This window comes from Chiloscyllium plagiosum, unplaced genomic scaffold (genome assembly GCF_037043375.1).
Source record: "Chiloscyllium plagiosum isolate Xiang-an unplaced genomic scaffold, Cpla_swu_hap1 HiC_scaffold_1, whole genome shotgun sequence".
In the NCBI taxonomy this organism is placed as follows: domain Eukaryota; kingdom Metazoa; phylum Chordata; class Chondrichthyes; order Orectolobiformes; family Hemiscylliidae; genus Chiloscyllium; species Chiloscyllium plagiosum.
The window spans coordinates 74,180,338-74,203,580 of NW_028270139.1; the positions used below are offsets into that span (position 1 = coordinate 74,180,338).

The 23,243-nt window shown below is 41.1% G+C and overlaps 1 protein-coding gene across 3 annotated transcripts in view; it reads left to right on the top strand.

Moving 5' to 3' along the window:
* Nucleotides 1-23,243, top strand: part of LOC122555690 (PGAP2-interacting protein-like) — a 166,171-nt gene that overhangs the window by 75,447 nt on the left and 67,481 nt on the right. For all 3 annotated transcript variants that reach the window (XM_087988008.1, XM_043701718.2, XM_087988013.1), the window contains 3 exons: nucleotides 4,869-5,023; nucleotides 10,647-10,854; nucleotides 20,874-20,959. In XM_087988008.1, the coding sequence (XP_087844134.1) occupies nucleotides 4,869-5,023; nucleotides 10,647-10,854; nucleotides 20,874-20,959 (449 nt within the window). The remainder of the gene's footprint in view (nucleotides 1-4,868; nucleotides 5,024-10,646; nucleotides 10,855-20,873; nucleotides 20,960-23,243) is intronic.

The window sequence follows — 23,243 nt, forward strand, 5'->3', positions numbered from 1 at the left end:
TAGACCTTTTTGTTGAACTCTGGCTGCAGCCAGAGCATCTTCCCCCAGAGAAGGAAACCAAACTGCACTTAATATTCCAGGTGTGGTCTTATCAAGATCCTTTACAGTTGTAGAAAGACATCCCTGCTTCTGTGCTTGAATCCTCTTGCTTTGAAGTCCAAAGACCATTTGCCACCTTTACTACCTGCTTTACTGCCTGCTGCATCTGCATGCTTACTTTCATTAACCCAGGTCTCCCTGCATATTCTCGTCTCTCAATTCATAGCCATTCAGATAAAAATCCACCCTACTGTTTTTTTTCTCCCAAATTGGATAACCTCACATCTATCCACATGATACCGCGTCTGCAATGCATTTGCCCACTCACTCTGGATCAAATCACAGTGAAACTCGTCTGCATCCTCCTCACAGCTCACTATCTGACCCAGCATTGTGTTTCCTGAAAAATCGGAAATATTACTTTTAGTCCCCTCATATAAATCATTAATATATAGTGGAAATAGTTGAGTTCAAAGTTCTAATTTTCCTCATACCCTACTAGTCATTGCTTGCCACTCAGAAAGACCTGTTTATTCCTACTGTTCCTGTTTGCCAACCAGTTTTCCACCATGTCAGTTCACTTCCCCAAATCACATATACTTTAACTTTACATGCTGATCCCTTGCGTGGAATTTTATTGTAAACCTTCTGAAGGTCCAAATGAACCACATCCACTGGCTACCCTGATCGACTCTACGAATTACATCCTTGCAAAATTCCAGTGGTTTTGTGAAGCAGAATTTCCCTTTCATAAATCTGTGCTTACTCTGTCCAACTTGTCACTGTTTTCCAAGTGCTCTGCTATTAAATCTAGCATTTTCCCTCCTACTGATGTCAGACTCATCAGTCTTTCATTCCCTGTTTTCTCACTATTTCATTTCTTTAATACTGAGGTTACATTAGCTACTGTCAAATCCATAGGAACTGTTCCACTCGCTTTTTTCTTATCCTTTTCACATTGACATGGTTGAAAGAAGAATAATTTAATTTTTATGGATTAGCTCATAACTGTCAGCCATTATTGTTGCCTGTCTTGCAGTTGTAACTCTTTGGTCTTCAGCATGAATTCTTATTATGGAAGGTAATGTGTTTTTAAACTTTTCTTAGAGAATAATCTCTCAAAGAGCTTCATGCATGGTTTCAGCTTTCAATGCTTATATCCCCCTGTCAAAATTACTTTGCTTAACATTTTTTAATTTGCGCAGGCTATTGCCTTAAATTCTGGACCTTTGCCTTTATGCTTTAGGCACTAACTCAAATGCAGCCAATATAAGTTTCTTCACAGTATTATAAGCCCAAGAAACCTCTCTGACAGTGAAGCATAAATTTCATGTGCTTTTCCTGTCCACTTACTCTACCTGGTATAGCCAGCCTCTATATTTCCTGTAAATCCAAATGCCACGCTAGTACTTTAATAATCTCTGCCTTCATAGCTCTGCCAGGCAATGCCACCTCCAGTTTATCTAGCAAATTAATCAAATGTGGTCTCTGAAATTTCACAAGATTATTATGAATAGTCACCTGAAGGAAATTCTTCACTGTTTCCAATGCCTTCTTTTGATTGCAGTATGGAACCTAATTGTTTTCCTTTACCTGTTACGTACTGATACCACGCCCAAATTGATGTTGCCGCAGTTTCAAAGTGATCCTGAATAAGCTTCAAAAATTTATTTCACTCACTAGGATATCCCACTGGAAATCAAGCTCTGTGATTCATGGAGGCATGACAAAAGTTAAAGTTTCTTAGGAAGCATGCAGAATTAGCCAATTTCTCTGTCTTTAAGACACATTAACAGAAAGGTTGGACCAAGTTTCTATAATTAACAAAAAATAGCACTGCTCCCTCATAGCGCCAGAGATCCGGGTTCAATTCCCACCTCAGGCGACTGTGTGGAGTTTGCACATTCTCCCAGTGTCTGCGTGGATTTCCTGCGGGTGCTCCGGTTTCCTCCCACAGTCCAAAAATGTGCAGGTTAGGTGAATTGGCCATGCTAAATTGCCCGTAGTGTTAGGTGAAGGGGTAAATGTAGGGGATTGGGTCTGGGTGGGTTGCACTTCGGTGGGTCGATGTGGACTTGTTGGGCCGAAGGGCCTGTTTCTTCGCTGTAGGGAATCTAATCTAATGTAATCAGACTCTGGCTATACATTATGAACCATTGGCATTTATCTCCACCAATAAAAACTCACTCTCACACACACACACACACACACACGTACGTTATGGATAGAGTGAAAGACAAGGAAGGCACTTCAGTGGTTCCTTTCACCAGGTTGCTGAGATGCAGCTGACAGATTTTTTCTTGTTGGCCAGAATATAGCTTCTCAGTCTTCCTTCTTCAAACACAGTCACGGGGGCACAGGGGACCAGTTCACACTCATAAAAGGTCCCTAATCTATTAATTAGACATCACAGCTTACAGCAACTTCAGGCTTCATGTAGTTTTTTTTCCTGCAGAGCTTGAGCTGGTGGAGGTATCAAGGCTTTTTTTTTAGGTTACTTACAGTGTGGAAACAGGCCCTCCACCCCAACAACCATGATGTTCCCCATCTCATCCAGGAGAGGAATACGCAGTAATTCCACACTGACCCTCCGAAGAGCAGCCCATCCAGACCCATTCCCCTATGTTTACCCCTTCACTTCAATTCACCTGACCTGCACATCTTTGGACTGTGGGAAGAAACCGGAGCACTCCACACAGACAGTTGCCTGAGATGGGAATTGAACCCAGGTTTCTGGCGCTGTGAGGCAGCAGTGCAAACTACTGTGCCAGCGTGCCACCCATATGCCATACTCTCTATGACAGACAGGCTCAGTCTGCAACCTCCTCTGTTCTTAAGACCTTATGCACTGCCTGCGCACCTACATTTCCCCTTTGCACGTTCCCTTTCCAACCCACCCCACCTGCATCACTCCACAATTGGAGCTGGCAAGCTTTTCACTAACTTGCACATAGCCCCAAGCTGTTCAGTTACCTGAGAGCTAATCACTTAGTTGTTGCAAGGCAGAATATCATCAAACTTGGTCACTAGTCCACAAAACAAGCAGCTGCTTTTTGCAGACTGAATCTCTGTTTATATACATATCATGGCCCCAGCTCGTCTGCAAACTATATTCCTTCAGCAATCAGTTTAAAACAGTCCTTTTCCAATTTCAGTCCATGATTAAAATACAGAAAAATAAAAACACACTGTCTTTACACTTCCCAGAATTTTAATTCTGAGGAAGCAGGAAGTGGGTGTGTTTCTTCGTTGTGCCAATCTGATGATTATTTGCCTTTACCATGATGTTCCCCATCTCATCCAGGAGAGGAATACACAGTAATTCCCAGCCAGGTTGCTGTGAAGGATGACTTAGGTGGTTAATGGAGTCCAATTTTTGGGATTGAGCTTGGAGTGAGAATCATGGAAGAACCCTAAGAATGTATAAAATAGGAGCAAGAGGAAACCACAGAACCAGCTCTCCCAATCAATATGATTGTAGCTGACTTTGAGCTTCAACTCCACTTGACCACGTGGCCAATATCCATTGATTCTCTGATATACCAAGCACTTTCATATATCTCTCACTTTCACACTTTTCTTACGTGAAACTCATCTTCCCAACCTGTTGTTCATCTGTTTAACCTGTCATTTTTTTTTTGTTTTGCAATCTTGTATATCCTCCTTTCTGCATGAATTCACATGTAACTTTGTATCATCAGAAAACTTAGATAAATTATGCCCTGCCTATACTTTTGTATCTTAAAATAGATTATAAATGGCTGATACCCCACCACTGATCTTTGCAGCGTGCCATCTTGAAAACAGCTATCCATATTCATTGTTTCCTGTGTGTTAACCAATTTTTCATCCATATGAAAATGTCTCCCAATTCTCAACCTGATGCGCTCTTAAGCTTGTCTGGTAAACATGTGTGTGGTGCCTTTTAGAAATCCAAATATACTGCATCCGCTCATCCCCTTATATTTAGTTTGCTAATTACATCCTGCAAAAAACTCACCCATTTCTCAAGCTGGATTTTCGTTCTGTAAAACCACTTTGCTTGTTCTAATCATTTTATGCTTTTCTAACTGTGATGTTTAGACTTCCTTAATAGAAGGTTCCTATATTTCCCTTATGATTGATCCAAGACTAACTGGTCTGTAGTTCCCTATTTCCTCTCTCCCTTTTCTCCTGAACGACAGCATTATATTTGTCAATTTACAATCTACTCAGATTATTCTAGAGTCTAAGGAATTTCAGAAACTTATCGCCTGCACATACAGCTTTTCTTTTTAAAGTAGTCTGAGGGTGAAGGTCATCAGATTCTGGGGATTTGTCAGATTGTTGTCCTTTGTGTTTCTCTAATGCTTTCTTTTCTGCTTATATTTAACCCTTATTTCCTAACTCTTATTGGCCTTCAGGTAACCTTCCATTTCTGGTATACAACTTGTGTCTTACGTTGTTAAGGCAGACACAAAGTATTTGTTCAATTTCTTTATTTTTTTCTTTCTCCTCATGAAATAAATTTCCTCTGTTAAGCATAACCTTTGGTAGATAACATGGAATACTATCAATTTGCAGAAGAAATCCTTCCACCCATATCAAAACACAGTCAGCTGAATGGTGCAAAAAGCAGTGAAAAAGGACAAGCTAGAGTTACGTTGAAGTAAGACATTGATAAATTAAAATTGTAGAAAAAAGAAATCATTGAAAGCCCAAATGTAAGAAATGGTTAATTTGACAAATGAATAGCACTTCAGGAGTGACTCTGTGGGTAAATTCAAATGTGGTTTCTTGTCACAAAAGATAACTAGACACTAACATTTTATTGATTTTCATGTCTGTAGGCTCTGCAGGATCTGGGGTTTCATTTTGGGTCATTTTCTGCTGCTTGTACTAAGGATCTGGTATACCTCATTGAACCCAGTGTGGGCATGCAACACATTCAACACTTTAACACTGTCCCTGGGTGCCATAGTGACACTGGACAGAATATATTCAGGTAAGGAAAACTGTTAAGCAATGCAGTCTGCTGTTAAATTCAAAAAGGTTACAATGTAATGCTGGCTGAGTAAACTATACTATTTATTATTGCTTTCTTATAGGCCCTTAAGATTATTTTAAATGTGACAAGCATATTTTTCTAATAATTACTATTTGCTACGTTAAATCTCTTGCTCATCATTTGGCTTTTTTAAAATCATGCAACTTTGGGAATATACTAGAAATGTTGGGTCTTAAATAAATTAGAACAGTGAAGGTCATGGCATGATACATGAGATGTAAGACCAGCATATTTTATCCATCCCTAATTGCTCTTGAACTAATAGGCTTGGCACATCATTTTAGAGGGCAATTAAGAGGCAGCCACATTGCTATGTGGTTTGAAGTCATATATGGCCCAAACTAGATAAGGATGGCAGGTTTCCATCCCTAAGAAATATTAGTGGATCAGATTTATTTTTACCATGATCAAGGGTCGTTTCCTGGTCATCATTAGGGAGATAAATTTCTGATAGATTATTGAATTTCAATTCCACAAGCTGCCATGATGGGATGGATTTGAATTCATTTCTCCAGGGCATTAGTCTGGGGCTTTGGATTACTAGTCCAATAACATTGTCATGCATCACCCTAGAGGATTCAAGGATTGAAAGGGATATACAGAAGCCAACTGTGTATACCCAGTAGTTGATGGATTGAGAGTGAAGGACCACCGAAATAAGAGCTAATGTAGTGAACCATGGAAATTCCTTCACTAAGAGCTGTGAGATTGTGGAATTCACACCCTGAGTTAGTGAGTGGGCAGAATCTCTTCAAGAACAGGACCCGACAGATGATTAGAGGAGACGTGATTGAAGGGTTACGTGAACAGGATAGGTAAATGTGTTTAAAACCATTTAGGCCAGCACGGTGGCTCAGTGTTAGCACTGCTGCCTCACAGCACTAGGGACCTGAGTTCGATTCCAGCCTCGGGTGACTGTCTGTATGGAGTTTGCATGTTCTCCCTGTTTCTGCGTGGGTTTCCTCTGAGTGCTCCTGTTTGCTCCCACAATCCAAAGATGTGCAGGTTAGGTGAATTGGCCATGCTAAATTGGCCATTGTATGTCTAGGTTAGGTACAATAGTCAGGGATAAATGCAGAGTAATGGGGAATGGGTTTGGGTGAGATACTCTTCGGAGTGTTGGTGTGGACTTGTTCGGCAAAAGGGCCTGTTTCCACAATATCGGGATTCTGTTTGATCATCTGGAGGATAAATGCTGTGGTTGCTGGAAATCTGGCAATATATCTGACTGACCATGTCAACCCCCCCCACCCCCCTCGACTGGAATTGGACCCGCTCTCAATGATTGTGGGGACACCCCCTGACTGTTCTTAGTCTCCTTTAATTAAATTAAGGACTGGTCCCCTTTGACTTTCAGACATGGCCATTTTGGTTGTCGGACATGCAGTGTTTTTGCTGCATAAGCAGCGGGCACATAGTGCAATTGTGACATTGATATAGCATGGTGTTGTACACCAATCAGTCCATTCCCTTGGCTGTGCAATCCTAAGGGTGACAAATTGACTGTCTCTCCCTATCCACCAAAAAGCAATGAACTGATTTCTTTCATGATCAGCATTTTCCCCATCACTGCCCACTCTGCTGAAGGCAGTGGAAAATTCCGCTTGGTAATTTAATTTAGGTGCATAAATTATTTATTGATGTCTGTTAACACTGTGATCAACAGTTAATATTAAATATTTATATGATCCAGGGATGATTGAAACTCATATACATAGTATGTTCCTCAACAGGTTCAGGTGCCGAGCACAATCCAGATCTTACAACAGTCTTGAATAGTTATAGGATCTAAATACACAATTTTTCACTGTTTCTTATTAGTTTCCCATGGAAATTGGAAATAGGAAATCAAAGCCAAGTGCTGTATTTAGATTGGATACAGGGACTAACTGGATCACAGCAGGATAGTGGGCAAGGAGATGGGAGTGAGGAAAATAGGAGCAATGGAGGAAGGTAACAAGAAGAGAGGGAGAAGAGGATGGCAAGGAAAGGTGGCAGAAGATGGAAAGGAATGGAGGGGGGAGTGATTGGACAGAGTTGAGAAGAGAAACGGGGTGAAAAAGCTTGTGATACCATCCACCAGAAAATTCCTTTCTCGATGGGGGTCATTTTAGTGGTAGATCCCTGGATGTACTGGGCCTTAAAATCATTTTAGCAGTTGGATAGATTGGAGTAAGACATCCTTGTACCCTGAGTATAGGAATGGCATTTGAGTAGTTGGGAGTGAATGTGATTGTAGGAGAGTCTGTTAAAGTAGTAGATTAATGTTGCTTTTTCTTGTAATGGCTGAGAAAATAAGACAGTAGATGCTAATGTTTCATGGGTCACTGGAGATCATGGATGAGATCGGGAAGTTAAGAGATTGATGATGGAAAAATACAAAAAAAGTTATAAAAAAGATACGTGGTGGGGAAGAGATGTTGGGGAACAGCAAAGGGAAAATGCTTTCTGTTTCATTAAATGTTACAGTTTTAACTCTTCGATAATGGAAGATTTTAGAATGATATTGATGTTGATATTCTACACAAGATTCAAATAGATTTAAAGCAAAGTTTTGCAGAACTGGAGATCTGAAATAAAAACAATATGCTGCAGAACTTTCTGTTTTTCGTACAACTAGATTAGTCACATTTGCTGTCCCATTCTACGAGAATAAGGCTGAATATTTGGAGACTAGTTTTTATCAATAGTGAATCACATAAATATTTAATGATAAAGGTGTGGATTGCAGAGAGCTCATAGACATTACTAAACAAAAGATGTATGCAAATCTGTTTGCAGTTTATTTTATGCAGATAATCCTCTTTGTTCAATAGAATTTAACCAATCTAGTGCTTGAAAATGCCTCACTGCTTTTGAATGGAAATGGTTGGGGTGGCCCACCATCAGTTTGCAGGAGGTTCTCTTGTTTCTAGAACCTGATCTTGTGTAACTACTTTACATGGCCTTTCACAGTACCATCTACACATGCAAGTTCATTTGGATACTTTTAAAATGGGTTTTCTAAAAGCGTACTTAAAGCATTTTGAAATGTAATCTGGAAACATACCCAAGGTCGTTGATATATAATAGGTGGTTGCTTGGTTTAGTATTAATTCTCAGTAAGGGGAGGTCATGCCTGACAAACCTGTTAGAATTCTTTGAAGAGGTGACAAGTAGGTTAGACCAGGGAAACCCAGTAGATGTGGTCTATCTAGACTTCCAAAAGGCCTTTGATAAGGTGCCACACGGGAGGCTGCTAAGTAAGGTGAGGGCCCATGGTGTTCGAGGTGAGCTACTGGCATGGATTGAGGATTGGCTGTCTGACAGAAGGCAGAGAGTGGGATAAAAGGTTCTTTTTCGGAATGGCAGCCTATGACAAGCGGTGTCCCACAGGGTTCAGTGTTGGGGCCGCAGCTGTTCACATTATATATTAATGATCTGGATGAAGGGACTGGGGGCATTCTAGCGAAGTTTGCTGATGATACGAAGTTAGGTGGACAGGCAGGTAGTACTGAGCAAGTGGGGAGGCTGCAGAAGGATCTAGACAGTTTGGGAGAGTAGTCCAGGAAAAGGCTGACGAAATTCAACGTGAGCAAATGTGAGGTCTTGCACTTTGGAAAAAAGAATACAAGCATGGACTACTTTCTAAACGGTGAGAAAATTCATAAAGCCAAAGTACAAAGGGATCTGGGAGTGCCCGTCGAGGATTCTCTAAAGGTAAACATGCAGGTTGAATCCTCAGAGGGTTGGAATATAAAAGCAGCGATGTGCTGCTGAGCCTTTATAAAGCTCTGGTTAGGCCCCATTTGGAGTACTGTGTCCAGTTTTGGGCCCCACACCTCAGGAGGGACAAACTGGCACTGGAGCGTGTCCAGCGGAGATTCACATGGATGATCCCTGGAATGGTAGGTCTAACATACGAGGAACGGCTGAGGATCCTGGGATTGTATTCATTGGAGTTTAGAAGATTAAGGGGAGATCTAATAGAAACTTACAAGATAATATATGGCTTGGAAATGGTGGACGCTAAGAAATTGTTTCTGTTAGACGAGGAGACTAGGACCCGTGGACTTAGCCTTAGAATTAGAGGGGGTAAATTCAGAACAGAAATGCGGAGACATTTCTTCAGCCAGGGAGTGGTGGGCCTGTGGAATTCATTGCCGCGGAGTGCAGTGGAGGCCGGGACGCTAAATGTCTTCAAGGCAGAGATTGATAAATTCTTGATGTCACAAGGAATTAATGGCTACGGGGAGAATGCTGGTAAGTGGAGTTGAAATGCCCATTAGCCATGATTAAATGGCGGAGTGGACTCGATGGGCCGAATAACCTTACTTCCATTCCTGTGTCTTATGGTCTTATGGTCTTCCTTGGCTGCAATTAGGAGGTCATGGGTTCAATTACTGCACTGGAGATTTGAGTACATAACCCAGGCTGGCTCTGCAGTACTGTTGGTGACTGCAATGTCAAATGTTGTGTTTTTTGGATAGGATCATAAACAGACATCTGCCTTGTATGAGTCGAAAAATGTGGTGCTGGAAAAGCACAGCAGGTCGGGCAGCATCTGAGGAACAGGAGAATCGATGTTTCAGGCATAAGCCCTTCATTATGAACGGCTTCATCACATTCCTGATGAAGGGCCAATGCCCAAAATGTCGATTCTCCTGCTTCTCGGATGCTGCCTGACCTGCTGTGCTTTTCCAGTGCCACACTTCTTGACTCTGACTCTCCAGTGTCTGCAGTAATCATTTTCTCCCCATCTACCTTGTATGGGAAAGTAAAAAAGAACAGTGAGGCCAAGGGTATCTTCCATTGTCCTGGCCAATATTTATTCAACATAATTCAAATGTTTTTAAGGACTATCTCACTGCTGTTTGTGGAAATGAGTGCACACAGATTGGCTACCGTGGTTACTACAATGCAACAGTAATTACACTTCAAAAATATCTAATTGGTTGTGGAATATTTTGGGTTGTCTCGTAAATGTTGAAGATGCAATATAAAAGCAATATTTGTAATTATTTTTAATTCTTTCTATGGTGCATCCATGCACAATCCTTGACTGAAAAGGCAGAAAGGTCTTCCAATTCCTGAAATTAGCAACAACAAAAGCCGAGTCACTCGGCGTCCTCATGTGTGAGAAACCACCTGACCTCAGTTTGTGCTCTCTGCTTTTAAGGCGCAGCTAAAAATCAGAACTCGGCCACAGCTGACCATAACTACTTTCCTGCTTAACTATTTCCATTGTGTTAATGGATTACTTCAAGGACAGCTAAGAAGTGATGTTTGAGCAGATTTGTTAAGCATATCTTTCACAACTTTATTTATTAAAATGATGAGATTGTCCTCATTTGTAAATAAGCTTGCCACTTACCATTAGGTTGATCAAATGCATTTCCCCATACTCTTCTCCCCTATCCTGCCTTTTATTGCTTGTGTTTGTCAACGTACTCAGGTTGCTTGAGTTGTTCTGGGACCTCTGAGGGTACTGATAAGTCTGAATAACTAATTGTGACCTGTTCTGATGGTCATTGCAATCAATGATTGCAAAAAAAAATCAACTCTATGTAATTTCTGTCAGATGTTCAGAGGCTTCCACAGGAAAAAGAAGAAATGAAATCTGCAGATGAGAAGAAGGAACCTGGTGCTCGGCGCAGTTGGTTTGTCAGTGGAGCTGCATTTGGGAGTTTGTTGCTCCTCACACACTGGATATTTGGAGAAGTCTCGCTAGTCTCTCGATGGGCTGTGAGTGGTCACCCAAATACTGGACCAGATCCTAATCCTTATGGGTAAGTAACATTGTAAATGGAAATTTAGGTCTTGTGATTTAAATAGTGTCAGCAAAAATGGCATTTTTTTCTGGCAAGGGCAATATCCTATTAATATATCGAGTTGGTTCTGATTAATTTATCAAATTTGTGGATTATTTGACACTATCATATTCTATTCATTCATCACCATTTTAGGTGGAATTTGGCTTTGCACCCTGAAAGCAGTCAAACTTCAAATTTGTTTTGCATTATATTAATTCATGTATTCATTTTTTGTCCCTGGTTCTAAATGGATCGATACAAATATTTGGAATCAAGCTTCTTGACACTTGAACCAGTTAGCTGTGGAAGCTAATTCCAGAGCCTTGAAATTGATGTGTATCACCATTAGCAGTTGTTGGTTTAATCCTATAAAGGTACCAGGATGGGAGAGAACACAAGTGAGCAAGGAAGAATTCTACTGAGAGGAGAGCAATTGAAACAGAGGATAACGTTGGCCAGGAATGGGGAGTTTTGTGGCATTGGTGGCCAAGAGAGATCCAGTTTGTGATCAGTGGAGTGGGCACACTGTGGCTTCCAGAATCTTAATTAGGCATTTGACAGGGCTCCACATTACTGCACAAAGGAGTAACATACTAGCTTGGATAGAAGGTTGGTTGGCTGGCAGAAGACATACAGTATGTTTAAATGGGTCTGTTTCAGATTGGCAGCTTGTGATGAATGGGACCCTCAACTTTTTACAGTTTGTAGCCAAGACTTATATATTGGGATTGAAAGGTTGGTGGCTAAGTTTGGAATGAACACAAAGACAGATAGTAAAATTTGCTGTGCAGTTGACAGAACAAGCATGTCGACCAATATAGATAGGTTAATTGATTGGGCAAAAATACAGCAGATAGCGTGTAATGTGGGAAAGTATGAAGTTCACTTTGACAGGAAGAAAAAAACAAAATATTACTTAAATGGACAACAATTGCATAATTCTGAGATGCAGAAGGGTTTAGGTGTTCTAAGTGTATGCTCACAAAAGTTAGTAGGCAGGTACAACACATAATCAGGAAAGGTAATGAAATGTGAGCCTCTATCCTGAAAGGAATTAAAGTTAAATGTAATGATGTTGTACTTCAGTTATGCAGGGCATTGGTGAGACCACATTTCAAATACACTGCAGTTTTGCTCTCCTCATTTGAGGAGGGATGTGAATGCATTGGAGGCTATTCAGAAAAGGTTTATTAGATTGATGGAAGTAGTGGGTTATCTTATTAGTTCAGGAGATTGAAGGTTGATGTGATTGAACTTTGTAAGATCCTGAATAGTCTTGACAAGGTAAATGTGGAAAGGATGTTTACTGTTGTGGGTGAGTGCAGAACGAGGGGACATTGCTTTAAAATTAGGGATTGCTCATTTGGGACAGGGGTGAGGTTTTTTTTCTCTCAGAGGGTCATGTGACTTTGGAACTCTCTGCCTCAAATGGCAGAGACAGTTTGACTGAATATTTTTAAGGTGGAGGTAGAAGAATTCTTGTTAAGCAGGGAATCAAAGGTTATCGGTGATAGATAGGAATGTGTCATTTGTCACTCAGACAGCTCAGCCTAGATCTTAGTGAAAGGTGGTGCAAGCTTGGAGGGCCACATGGCCTATTATCTTAATTAATATGTTGTTCCATCTAGCATTTGCTGGTTCAGGTCAAACCAATATTATAGTAGGGTCCTCAAACGCAATAGGTCTTTTATTTTTGTGTGTGCAAGCCCAGAATGGATTTTATCTTGCCAATGCCACAGGGAAGGCAAATGCTTTCAACTCAATATAAGCATGTGCTTCTGGGCTGCCATATTGGTGACAGAGTGTGGATTAGCAGTTGAGAAAAGGGAGTGACATAATTACTTTTTTGGGATCTAATTTTTAGTATTGCACGCCATTGAATTAGAAAATGTGAATCTAGAAATAAAAATAAAATATGGAAATTTATAGAAGACCATAAAACCGAGGAGTGGAAGTAAGGCCATTCGGCCCATCGAGTCCACTCCGCCATTTAATCAAGGCTGATGGGCGCTTCAATTCCACTTACCCACACTCTCCCCATAACCCTTAATTCCTTGCGAGATCAAGAATTTATCAATTTCTGCCTTGAAGACATCCAACGTACCAGCTTCCACTGCGCTCCATGGCAATGAATTCCACAGGCACTCCACTCTCAGACTGAAGAAATGTCTCCTCATTTCCGTTCTAAATTGACCCCCTCTAATTTTAAGGCTGTGCCCACGGGTCCTAGTCTCCCCGCCTAATGGAAACAACTTCCCAGCATCCACCCTTTCTAAGCCTTGCATTATCTTGTAAGTTTCTATTAGACCTCCCCTCAACCTTCTAAACTCTAATGAATACAATCCCAGGATCCTCAGCCAATCATCGTATGTTAGGCCTACCATTCCAGGGATCATCCGTGTGAATCGCCGTTGGACACGCTCCAGTGCCAGTATGTCCCTCCTGAGGTGTGGGGCCCAAAATTGGTTACAGTATTCTAAATAGGGCCTAACTAGAGCTTTATAAAGTCTCAGAAGCATGTTGCTGCTTTTATATTCCAACCCGCTTGAGATAAATGACAACATTACATTTACTTTCTTAATCATGGGCTCAACCTGCAAATCAACCTTTAGAGAATCCTCCCAGATCCCTCTGTACTTTAGCTTTATGAATTTTAAAAATAGTCCATGGCTGTATTCTTTTTTCCAAAGCGCAAGACCTCGCACTTGCTTACGTTGAATTTCGTCAGCCATTTCCTGGACCACTTTCCTAAACTGTCTAAATCTTTCTGCAGCCTCCCCACCTCCTCAGTACTACTTGCCTGTCCATTTAACTTCATGTCATCAGTGAACTTTGCCAGAATGCCCCCAGTCCCTTCATCCAGATCATTATATATAAAGTGAACAGCTGCGGCCCCAACACTGAACCCTGCAGGACCCCACTTGTCACCAGCTGCCGTTCCGAAAAAGAACCTTTTATCCCAACTCGCTGCTTTCTGTCAGACAGCCAATCCCCAATCAATGCCAATAGGTCACATCGAACACCATGGGCTCTCACCTTACTCAGCAGCCTCCTGTGAGGCACCTTATCAATAGCCTTTTGGAAGTCTAGATAGATAACATCCACTGGGTTCCCCTGGTCTAACCTACTTGTTACATCTTCAAAGAATTCTAAGACATTTGTCAGGCACCACCTCGCTTTATTAAATCCATGCTGACTTCTAATCTGACCCTGCCCTTCCAAGAATATAGAAATCTCATCCTTAATGATAGATTCTAAAACTTTACCTACAACTGAGGTTAAGCTAATTGGCCTATAACTTTCCACCTTTTGTCTTGATCCTTTCTTGAACAAGGGGAGTTACAACAGCGATTTTCCAATCATCCAGGACTTTCCCTGACTCCAGTGATTTTTGAAAAATTACAGTCAGCGCCTCTGGCTATTTCCTCAGCCACCTCCCTCAGAACTCTAGGATGTAGCCCATCGGGGCCAGGAGATTTATCGATTTTTAGACCTTTTAGCTTTTCCAGCACTTTCTCTTGAGAAATGGCTACCATACTCAACTCTGTCCCCTGACTTTCCTTAATTGTTGGGATATTACTCATGTCTTCCAATGTAAAGACTGACACAAAGTATTTATTAAGTTCTTCAGCTATTTCCTTATCTCCCATCACTAGCCTTCCAGCATCATTTTGGTGTGGCCCAAATTTCTACTTTTGCTTCTCGTTTGGTTCTTATGTATTGAAAGAAACTTTTACTATCATTTCTATTATTACTGGCTAGCCTACCCTCATATTTGATTCGCTCCTTCCTTATTTCTCTCTTTGTTATCCTTTGTTTGTTTTTGTAGTCTTCCCAATCTTCTGATTTCCCAGTGCTCTTGGCCACTTTATAGGCTCTCTCTTTTTCTTTGATACATTTCCTCACTTCCTTTCTCAGCCATTGCTGTCTAACCATTCCCTGGATAATCTTTCTTTTCTTTGGGATGAACCTCTGTACTGTGTCTTCAATTACACACAGGAACTCCTGCCATTGTTGCTCTACTGTCTTCCCCACTAGGCCTTGCTTCCAGTTGATATTCATTAGTTCCTGTCTCATGCCCCTGTAATTACCTTTATTTTACTCTAACACTATTACATCCAAATTTGCCTTCTCTCTTTCAAACTGCAGACTGAACTCTACCATATTATGATCGCTGCCTCCTCAGCGTTCCCTTACTTTAAGATCTTTTATAAAGTCTGGCTCATTACATAGCACTAAGTCCAGAATAGCCTGCTCCCTTGTGGGCTCCAATACAGGCTGTTCCAAAAAGCCATCCTGTAAGCATTCCATAAATTCCCTTTCTTTAGATCCACCGGCAACATTATTCACCCAGTCCACCTGCATATTGAAGTTCCCCATGATCCCCGTGACCTTGCCTTTCTGACATGCCCTATCTATTTCCTGGTACATTTTGCGTCCCTGGTCCTGACCACTGCTAGGAGGTCTGTACATAACTCCCATTATGGTTTTTTTGCCACTGTGGTTCCTCAACTCTACCCACACAGACTCCACATCATCTGACCCTCTGTCATTCAGTGCCATAGATTTAACTTCATTCTTAACTAACAAGGCCACCCCGCCCACTCTGCCCACCTCCCTGTCTTTTTGATAGATTGTGAATCCTTGGATGTTTAACTGCCAGTAGTGAACCCCCTGCAACCACGTCTCTGTGATGCCTACCACATCGTAATCATTAACGAAGATTTGTGCCGTTAATTTATCTTCTTTGTTACGCATACTACGACCATTTAGATAAAGAGCCTTAATGCTAATTTTCTTATCCTCATGGAATTTTCTTATTCCAACATCTCTAATAATATGTCATAAGTTATCATTCCATTTTGCTTCATTCCTAGCCTGCCTTGAACTTAAACCCTGCACACATGCTAACCTGCTGCTTATCTTTCTACTTGACTCCATACTCTCTGTTGCTTTTCCTTTCCCTTCACCCTGACTCACAAGTTTAAAGTCCTAGTGACCACTCTATTTATCCTTTTTGCCAGAACACTGGTTCCAGATCGGTTCAGGTGGAGACCGTCCCGTTGGTACAGATCGCCCCAATTCCAAAACTGATGCCAATGTCCCATGAAATGGAATCCCTCTTTCCCACACCAATCTCTTAGCCATGTGTTTACATCCTTAATTTTCTTATCCCTATGCCAATTAGGACATGGCTCGGGCAGTAATCCAGAAATTATGACCCTCGAGGTCCTGGTCTTCAATTTCCTTCCAAGTGCTTGATCTTCTCCCTCCCACTCCAATATCCTTTCAAACCGGTCGGGGATATCATGCACCCTGGCACTGGGCAGACAACACATTATGCGGGTCTCCCAATCCAGCTCGCAAAGAATACTATCCCTAATTTTAGAATCCCCTAGAACAAGTACTTGCCTTTTTGCTCCCCCCCCCCTCTTGAATGGCCTTCTGCACCATGGTGCCATGGTCAGCTGGCTCATCCTGTCCACAGCCCTTTTCCTCATCAATACAGGGAACAAAAATCTCATACCCGTTGGACAAGGTCAAGGGTTGAGGCTCCTCCACTCCTGAACTCAGAATCCCCCTACCTGCCTCACTTCCAGTCACACCCTGTTGTCCCTGATCATTAACTGAGTTTGAATTACTTACTCTACCGGGTGTGACTGCCTCCTAAAACAAAGCGTGCAGGTAACTCTCCCCTCCTGGATGTGTCGCAGTGTTTGAAGTTCAGATTCCAGCTCATCAATTCTGATCTGGATTTCTTCCAGCAACCAACACTTGCAGCAGATGTGGTCACTGCTGTTCACAATGGGATCAGCCAGCTCCCACATCATACAGCTACAGCACATCATCTGTCCAGCCACCACTACTTATTTAATTAATTTATACAAATTTATGAGTTATAATTTCTAGTACTTCTCTATGGTCTTATTCAACCAACCATGGATATTATGTGCCTGAAATAGATGTCAACATTTTGTTTGTCATCTATTCTGATGTTCCACAGATCATATTAATTTCTTTTTTAAACAACTTTGATGTACTTTTTCAAAATTTGTAACCCTGTGTTTTTTTTCCATATCATGGGTGCTATGCTCAAGTGATAGGTCCTTGGAGGTTTCCTCATGTTTGATTCTGAGACACTGTTTCTTGTCAGTGGGTAATTTGACATTGATTTACACTCTCAGGAGCAGGGTGAAGAAGCAGGCCTCAAACTCTCATTGTACTGTTAATCTGACCTACAAACTAGACATCTAGCAAACTGAACGAACTTGCCTTCATGATGTTACTCTGCAAAAAATGTATTGTTGCAATTCTGAATTTTAGTTTCTTGTTCAGGCAGCCTGGCTATTGTCACCATGGGAAAGGGATGTTCCAGTCACTCCCATTTTAATTGTGTCACCAACATGATAGATTTGTGGAAGTTCTATGTAAATGATATTAAAAAAATTATGAATGAAAGTTCTCAATAAAATGTAGTCTGGAATATAGAAATTTAAATAATAGACCCATTTTTCTTACCCAGGTGCATGGGCGTTTTGGATTTTCAAAATGTGCTCTAGTGATATGAGCGTTGCTGGCTGGGCCAGCATTTACTGGCATCCCTAATTGCCTTTGCTTGGTAGTGTTCTGCCTTCTTGAACAGTTGCGCTCCATGTGGTGTAGGGTAATTCACAGTCTTGATCAGAAGGAAGTTCCAGGATTCAGACCCAAAGGCATGGAACGAACAGCAATATAGATCCAATTCAGGATGGGTGTGTATCTTGGAGGGGGACTTCCAGGCAGTGATGTCCCCATGTATCTGCTGCCTTTGGCTTCCCAGATGTACAGCTTACACGTTTGGGAATTGTTGTTTTAAGGAATTTTGGTGGGTTGTTGTAGTGCATCTTGTTGATGGTGCAAGCTGCTTCTACTGTGCACTAACAGTGAATAGAAAAAACATTTAAGATGTTAGAAGAGGTGCACATAAAGACAACTGATTGTCTTGGATGTTGTTAGGCTTCTTGACTGTAGTTTAAGCTGTACTTGTCAGAATTTCAAAGATTGACATGGTATGTGAAGGGGGAAAGAGTGAGCAGTGTTAGTAGGAACTAACCTTGCAGAGGGATTTGCTCGGTTGGGGGTCCATCAGGTATCCAGACTCCAGAGGTACAGGTAAACTGTTTTCAGATTGGGGGTGGAGCTGCTGTATCAGATAAGGGTTGGTGCTGTACTGAGGTAAAGGGTGGGTTTGTTGTGCAAATCAGTGAGATGGGGCTGGAGGCTCAGGCCAGAAGCAGCAATGAGATGCATGATTTCTGTCCCAGGTGTAAGTGAACATGTCTGATGGGCAGAGTATATTAGATTACATATGTTGGTATGGTAGAACACAGGGAGTGTGTGGGGTGAGGGGTGAATGCTGAAGAATTGCTTTGTTTCTCACCTTTTGCAGAGGTAAGATCTGATCCTGGGACACCTTTGGGAGACATTTGGCATCCTTTGTAATTGTAAATAGGAATACCTGTGAATATCCGAAACAGTGTGCAGCTGAAAAAAATACTGCTAGTTATTTGAGTGTGCCTGTTTCTACAAAACATGCATGAGGGATTATGGGGTGCTACTGGTGAACAGTTCGAACTGATCTTAACTGAAAGCTTTTGTTGATTTAATGTTTTTAATACTTGAGAAAATGCTTGTTGATGTGAAGTATTAGCCACAAACAAAATGGTGGTTTTGATAAGTTAGTCAACACTGAAGTAAAATGTTTGTTTTCATGAAGAACTTGTTCTTGCAATTTCACTACATTGGCTGCATTATATGTTTATTTTGTATCAATGAAAGAGTGAATTTTTATAGTTAGATATTATATTGTGTGACACATATTATACTGGTAACTTTATTTTCTGTTCTGATGTCTCTTGGTTAATGCACCTGCGAAAAGGTGAGTTGGCTTGAAAAGGGAAGGACAAAGGATGTTGGGTAGGACATAATTTGGCTTATGAACTACAAAGTGCAAGGGACAAGACGGAGGCATACTGTATATGAGGGACCATGATATATAGGCATTGTTTGGCATAGGATTAAAAAGCTAGATGAATGGCAATCATTGTTGACTATTGCAAAAACCCATCTGGTTCACTAATGTACTTTAGTGAAGATAATCTGTCATCCTTGCCCGGTCTGGCCTACATATGACCTCAGACCAATGTAGTTGACACTTAACTGCCCTCTGAAATGAGAGTCAATCAGTAAAAAGACAATTCAGTGTGGGCAACAAATGGTAGCCTATCCAGTGATGATCATATCCCTTGTAGGAATAGAGTAAATTCTGTATTATGGGGCATAAGAGATGGGTACAGGGACATAAGTTGACACTGATGAAGATATGTATGACAGATCAAGGGGATGGGTGTATGATGGCACAAAATTATAAGGAGCTGAAGGGATGGCTACAGGAACATAGGTTGGCACAGAGAACAAGGGGTTTAGAGCAGGGGGGTGTTTTCTGTTTTCATTGTTACTTTTTAACCTTTGCATACAATGCCTCCGAGTCCTTAAGCCAGCTTTTCATCCAGCCCATCTTGGGAACAAGGCAGCCTCTTAGTCTTATCCCGGTTGTACAATCCACTCCACCTGCTCAGACCAGAAATCCAAAGTGTTCAGCCACGTTTAAATTTTGGTATCATAGAACCAGGATTTCTCCCACCTCAACAAAAGAGAATGAATATCAGGGCCATTATTAGTGTAAGAGTGTCTGCAAAGATGGTGGTGGAGGGTTGTTTTTCAGACTGGAGGCCTATAACCAGTGGAGTGCCACAAGGATCGGTGCTGGGTCCACCACTTTTCATTATTTATATAGATGATTTGGATATTAACATAGCCGGTATAGTTGTAAGTTTGCAGAAGACACCAAAATTAGAGGTGTAGTGGACAGCCAAGAGGGTTACCTCACATTACAACGGGATCTTGGTCAGATGAACCAATAGGCTGAGGAGTGGCAGATGGACTTTAATTTGGATAAATGCGAGGTGCTGCATTTTGGGAAAGCAAATCTTAGCAGGACTTATACACTTAATGGTAAGGTCCTAGGGAGTGTTGCTGAACAAAGAGACCTTGGAGTGCAGGTTCATAGCTCCTTGAAAGTGGAGTCACAGATAGATAGGATAGTGAAGAAGGTGTTTGGTATGCTTTCCTTTATTGGTCCGAGTATTGAGTACAGGAGTTGGGAGGTCATATTTCGGCTGTACAGGACATTGGTTAGGCCACTGTTGGAATATTGTGTGCAGTTCTGGTCTTCCTATTGGAAAGAAGTTGTGAAACTTGAAAGGGTTCAGAAAAGATTTACAAGGATGTTGCCAGCGCTGGAGGATTTGAGCTATAGGGAGAGGCTGGGGCTGTTTTCCCTGGCACGTCAGAGGCTGAGAGGTGACCTTATAGAGGTTTATAAAATCATGAGGAACGTGGATAGGATAAATAGACAAAGTCTTTTCCTTGGGTGAGGGAGTCCAAAACCAGAGGGCATAGGTTTAGGGTGAAAGGGGAAAGATATAAAAGAGACCTAAGGGGCAACTTTTTTGTGCAGAGTGTGGTACGTGTATGGAATGAGCTGCCAGAGAAGTGGTGGAGGCAACGTTTAAAAGGCATCTGGATAGGTATATAAATAGAAAGGTCTTAGAGCAATATGGGCCAAGGGTTGGCAAATGGGACTAGATTAGATATTAGATTCCCTGCAGTATGGAAACAGGCCCTTCAGCCTAACATGTCCACACTGACCCTCTGAAGAGAAACCCACTCATACCCATTCCCCTACCCTATATTTACCCCTGACTAATGCACCTAACACAATGGGCAATTTAGCATGGCCAATTCACCTGACCTGCACATCTTTTGGATTGTTGGGATATCTGGTCGGCATGGACGAGTTGGACTGAAGGGTCTGTTTCCGTGCTGTACATCTCTATGAAACTGTGGATTCAGAGTTGTGCAAATTAATAAAAAAAGCTTTTTCCTTCTTGCAGAGGTCTGATTTTGATTGCCATGGCACTCGGTGTGATGTTATCCTTTTGGCCTTCTGTGGTTAACAGCGTTGCTTTTTGGCTAATAGGTATGGGACTCACAGAGCTTGATAATAATATTTTGTACAATTACAAAAACATGGATATTTTCCCCCCTCATGCTGTCTTCCTCTGTTAAAGACTCATGTTGGTGTGTCGACGTATGTTATGTAAGTTAACAACTGTTCATGTGGGCTAATTAGTAATTTATCAGGTGGTGGTAGTGGTGGTCTCTAGTTGTCAATTCTCATCTCAGGACCTGGAAAATACGTGAACTCTTTTATAATTGCCTCCAGCTGATGTTGATTAAATCAGTACAGGTTAGAGACCAAACTGAGACATGTGAACAACAAATAAAAGTAAGTCCGTCAGCCCTTCAAGCCTGCTCTGCAATTCAATGAGATAATAGCTGATCTGATTTTAATCATATCTCCACATTTCTACATATCTTGATAATCTTTCATCCCTTTAATAACTGACAATCTTAGCTACTTCTACCTTAAACACATTTAAAGTATCCACAACTTTAAGCAAGGGAATTCCAAAGACTCTCATCGCTCTTCGAGGATCCCTCATCTCTGTCTTAATTGGACAGTTCTTACTTTTAAGCTGTGGCCCCTTCAGTTGTACAGCTTATTTCTGATAAACAGCATTAGAAATCCACTCTCATTAACTTGTATTTCTATGCAATCTATTTGATCAAATCCATTTTAATTCACTATAAATGGTAATGAGCAGGAAACAACGAGAGAGATTTTGTTACCAAAACCTTTAATGTTGGTAGAACTGACAAAGCATGGACTAAAAAATAAGATAAAGATTTCGAGCTCCTTATTTAATTCCTGTAGCATTTCAGACTAGGTTTTCTGCCAGGAATATTTTCTGATAGCTTCACAAGGCTACAAAACTTTATTCAAATCAGGATATAATGAGGAACCCCAGAATTTCCATTTTTCACAAATCATTCCCACTCAGTGGTAAGCTTGACCATTTAATATGTACATTAAAAACCAGTGCGGTTCTCTTGCTTCTCAGGCATTAATCCATTAAAGTTACATATAACCCCCTGCCATCATTGAAAGAGTTAGAGTTTGTTTTCAGTCACCCACTATCACAGAGTCACATGTAAGAGGATGAAGAGCAAAGGCAGGTAAGATGGCATCAAAACCAGATGTCCTGTGATGAAAGTTCTACCACCAACCAACAAGCTCAGGCCCAAATCTGGAACTCAGAACAGATTTGCTTATTTAAGTTCAAATTGATAAGTTGGGTGGTGGTCGAGTTTTCAATCTGGTGCAAGGATCTCTATTCAAATACACAACATCAGAGTGATTTTGCATTTAGTGCTTAAGATACCTCAACTTTAATGCTGCGGACTCCTTCCAGACCAATAAAGGGAATGTCTGCAGTCAATAACTGCTGTAGCATCATTTGCAACCAAACATTGCAACCCATTGTAAGGAATATTATCATTTCCTTTCACACACACGTTAATCAGAATATGGCAAAAAGCCCACAAGTCAGGAAGATGATAATGTGGTGAGGAGAAGATGTAATAAAGGACAGTTTTAAAAAGAATTAAATATTAATCCATAGTTTCTATTTTCCCAACTCTTTCCCACTCAGTCCTAAGTTTGGTAATTCAAAATTAGAAAAAAGTCTATACAGTTTAAATGTGGAATTCTCCAACACTAAATATTTTTGAAAGAACATCTATAAAATTGTTTATAAAGACAATTAGTTGCTTTAAAAATAGACGTATTAAAGGGTAAGGAGAGTGAGATCAGCGTGGAATTAAAATCAGGTGTTTGAGAAAAAGCAATGGCACAGAATGCCCAAATTTCCTGGTTCTGTACTCTTAAGTTTTGGTCTCCTTTCATTTCATCCTTCCTCACATATATACCATCTGTCCTTGTGTGGTTGAGTGACAGAGAGATTTATTAGCAATGTGCAGAGGGGATATCCCATGTCACCGAGCAGCCACCCTTTAGTTCTCCAATTATGGCAGACTGCGGAAGGAAAAGGCAGCTGCCAGGATAGTGGGAATTCAATGACGTGATTACACACTAACTGTACGTTAATGGAATTAATATTCTGTTTAATTCTGCTTAAAATAACTCCACCTGTCCTTGAATATTACCAAATAAAACCTCATAAGCCATATATTCCACCTTCCATATATGTTGAAGGAAAAATATGGAATATGTCGTGCACTTCCCATCTGTCATAAGACCACATTGTTGAGTAGATTCAACACTGGATCAACTGCAACAGTTTAGCTTTCAACAAACTATGGCAGTGACTGTTTGACAACAGAGATCATTTTAAGTCAAT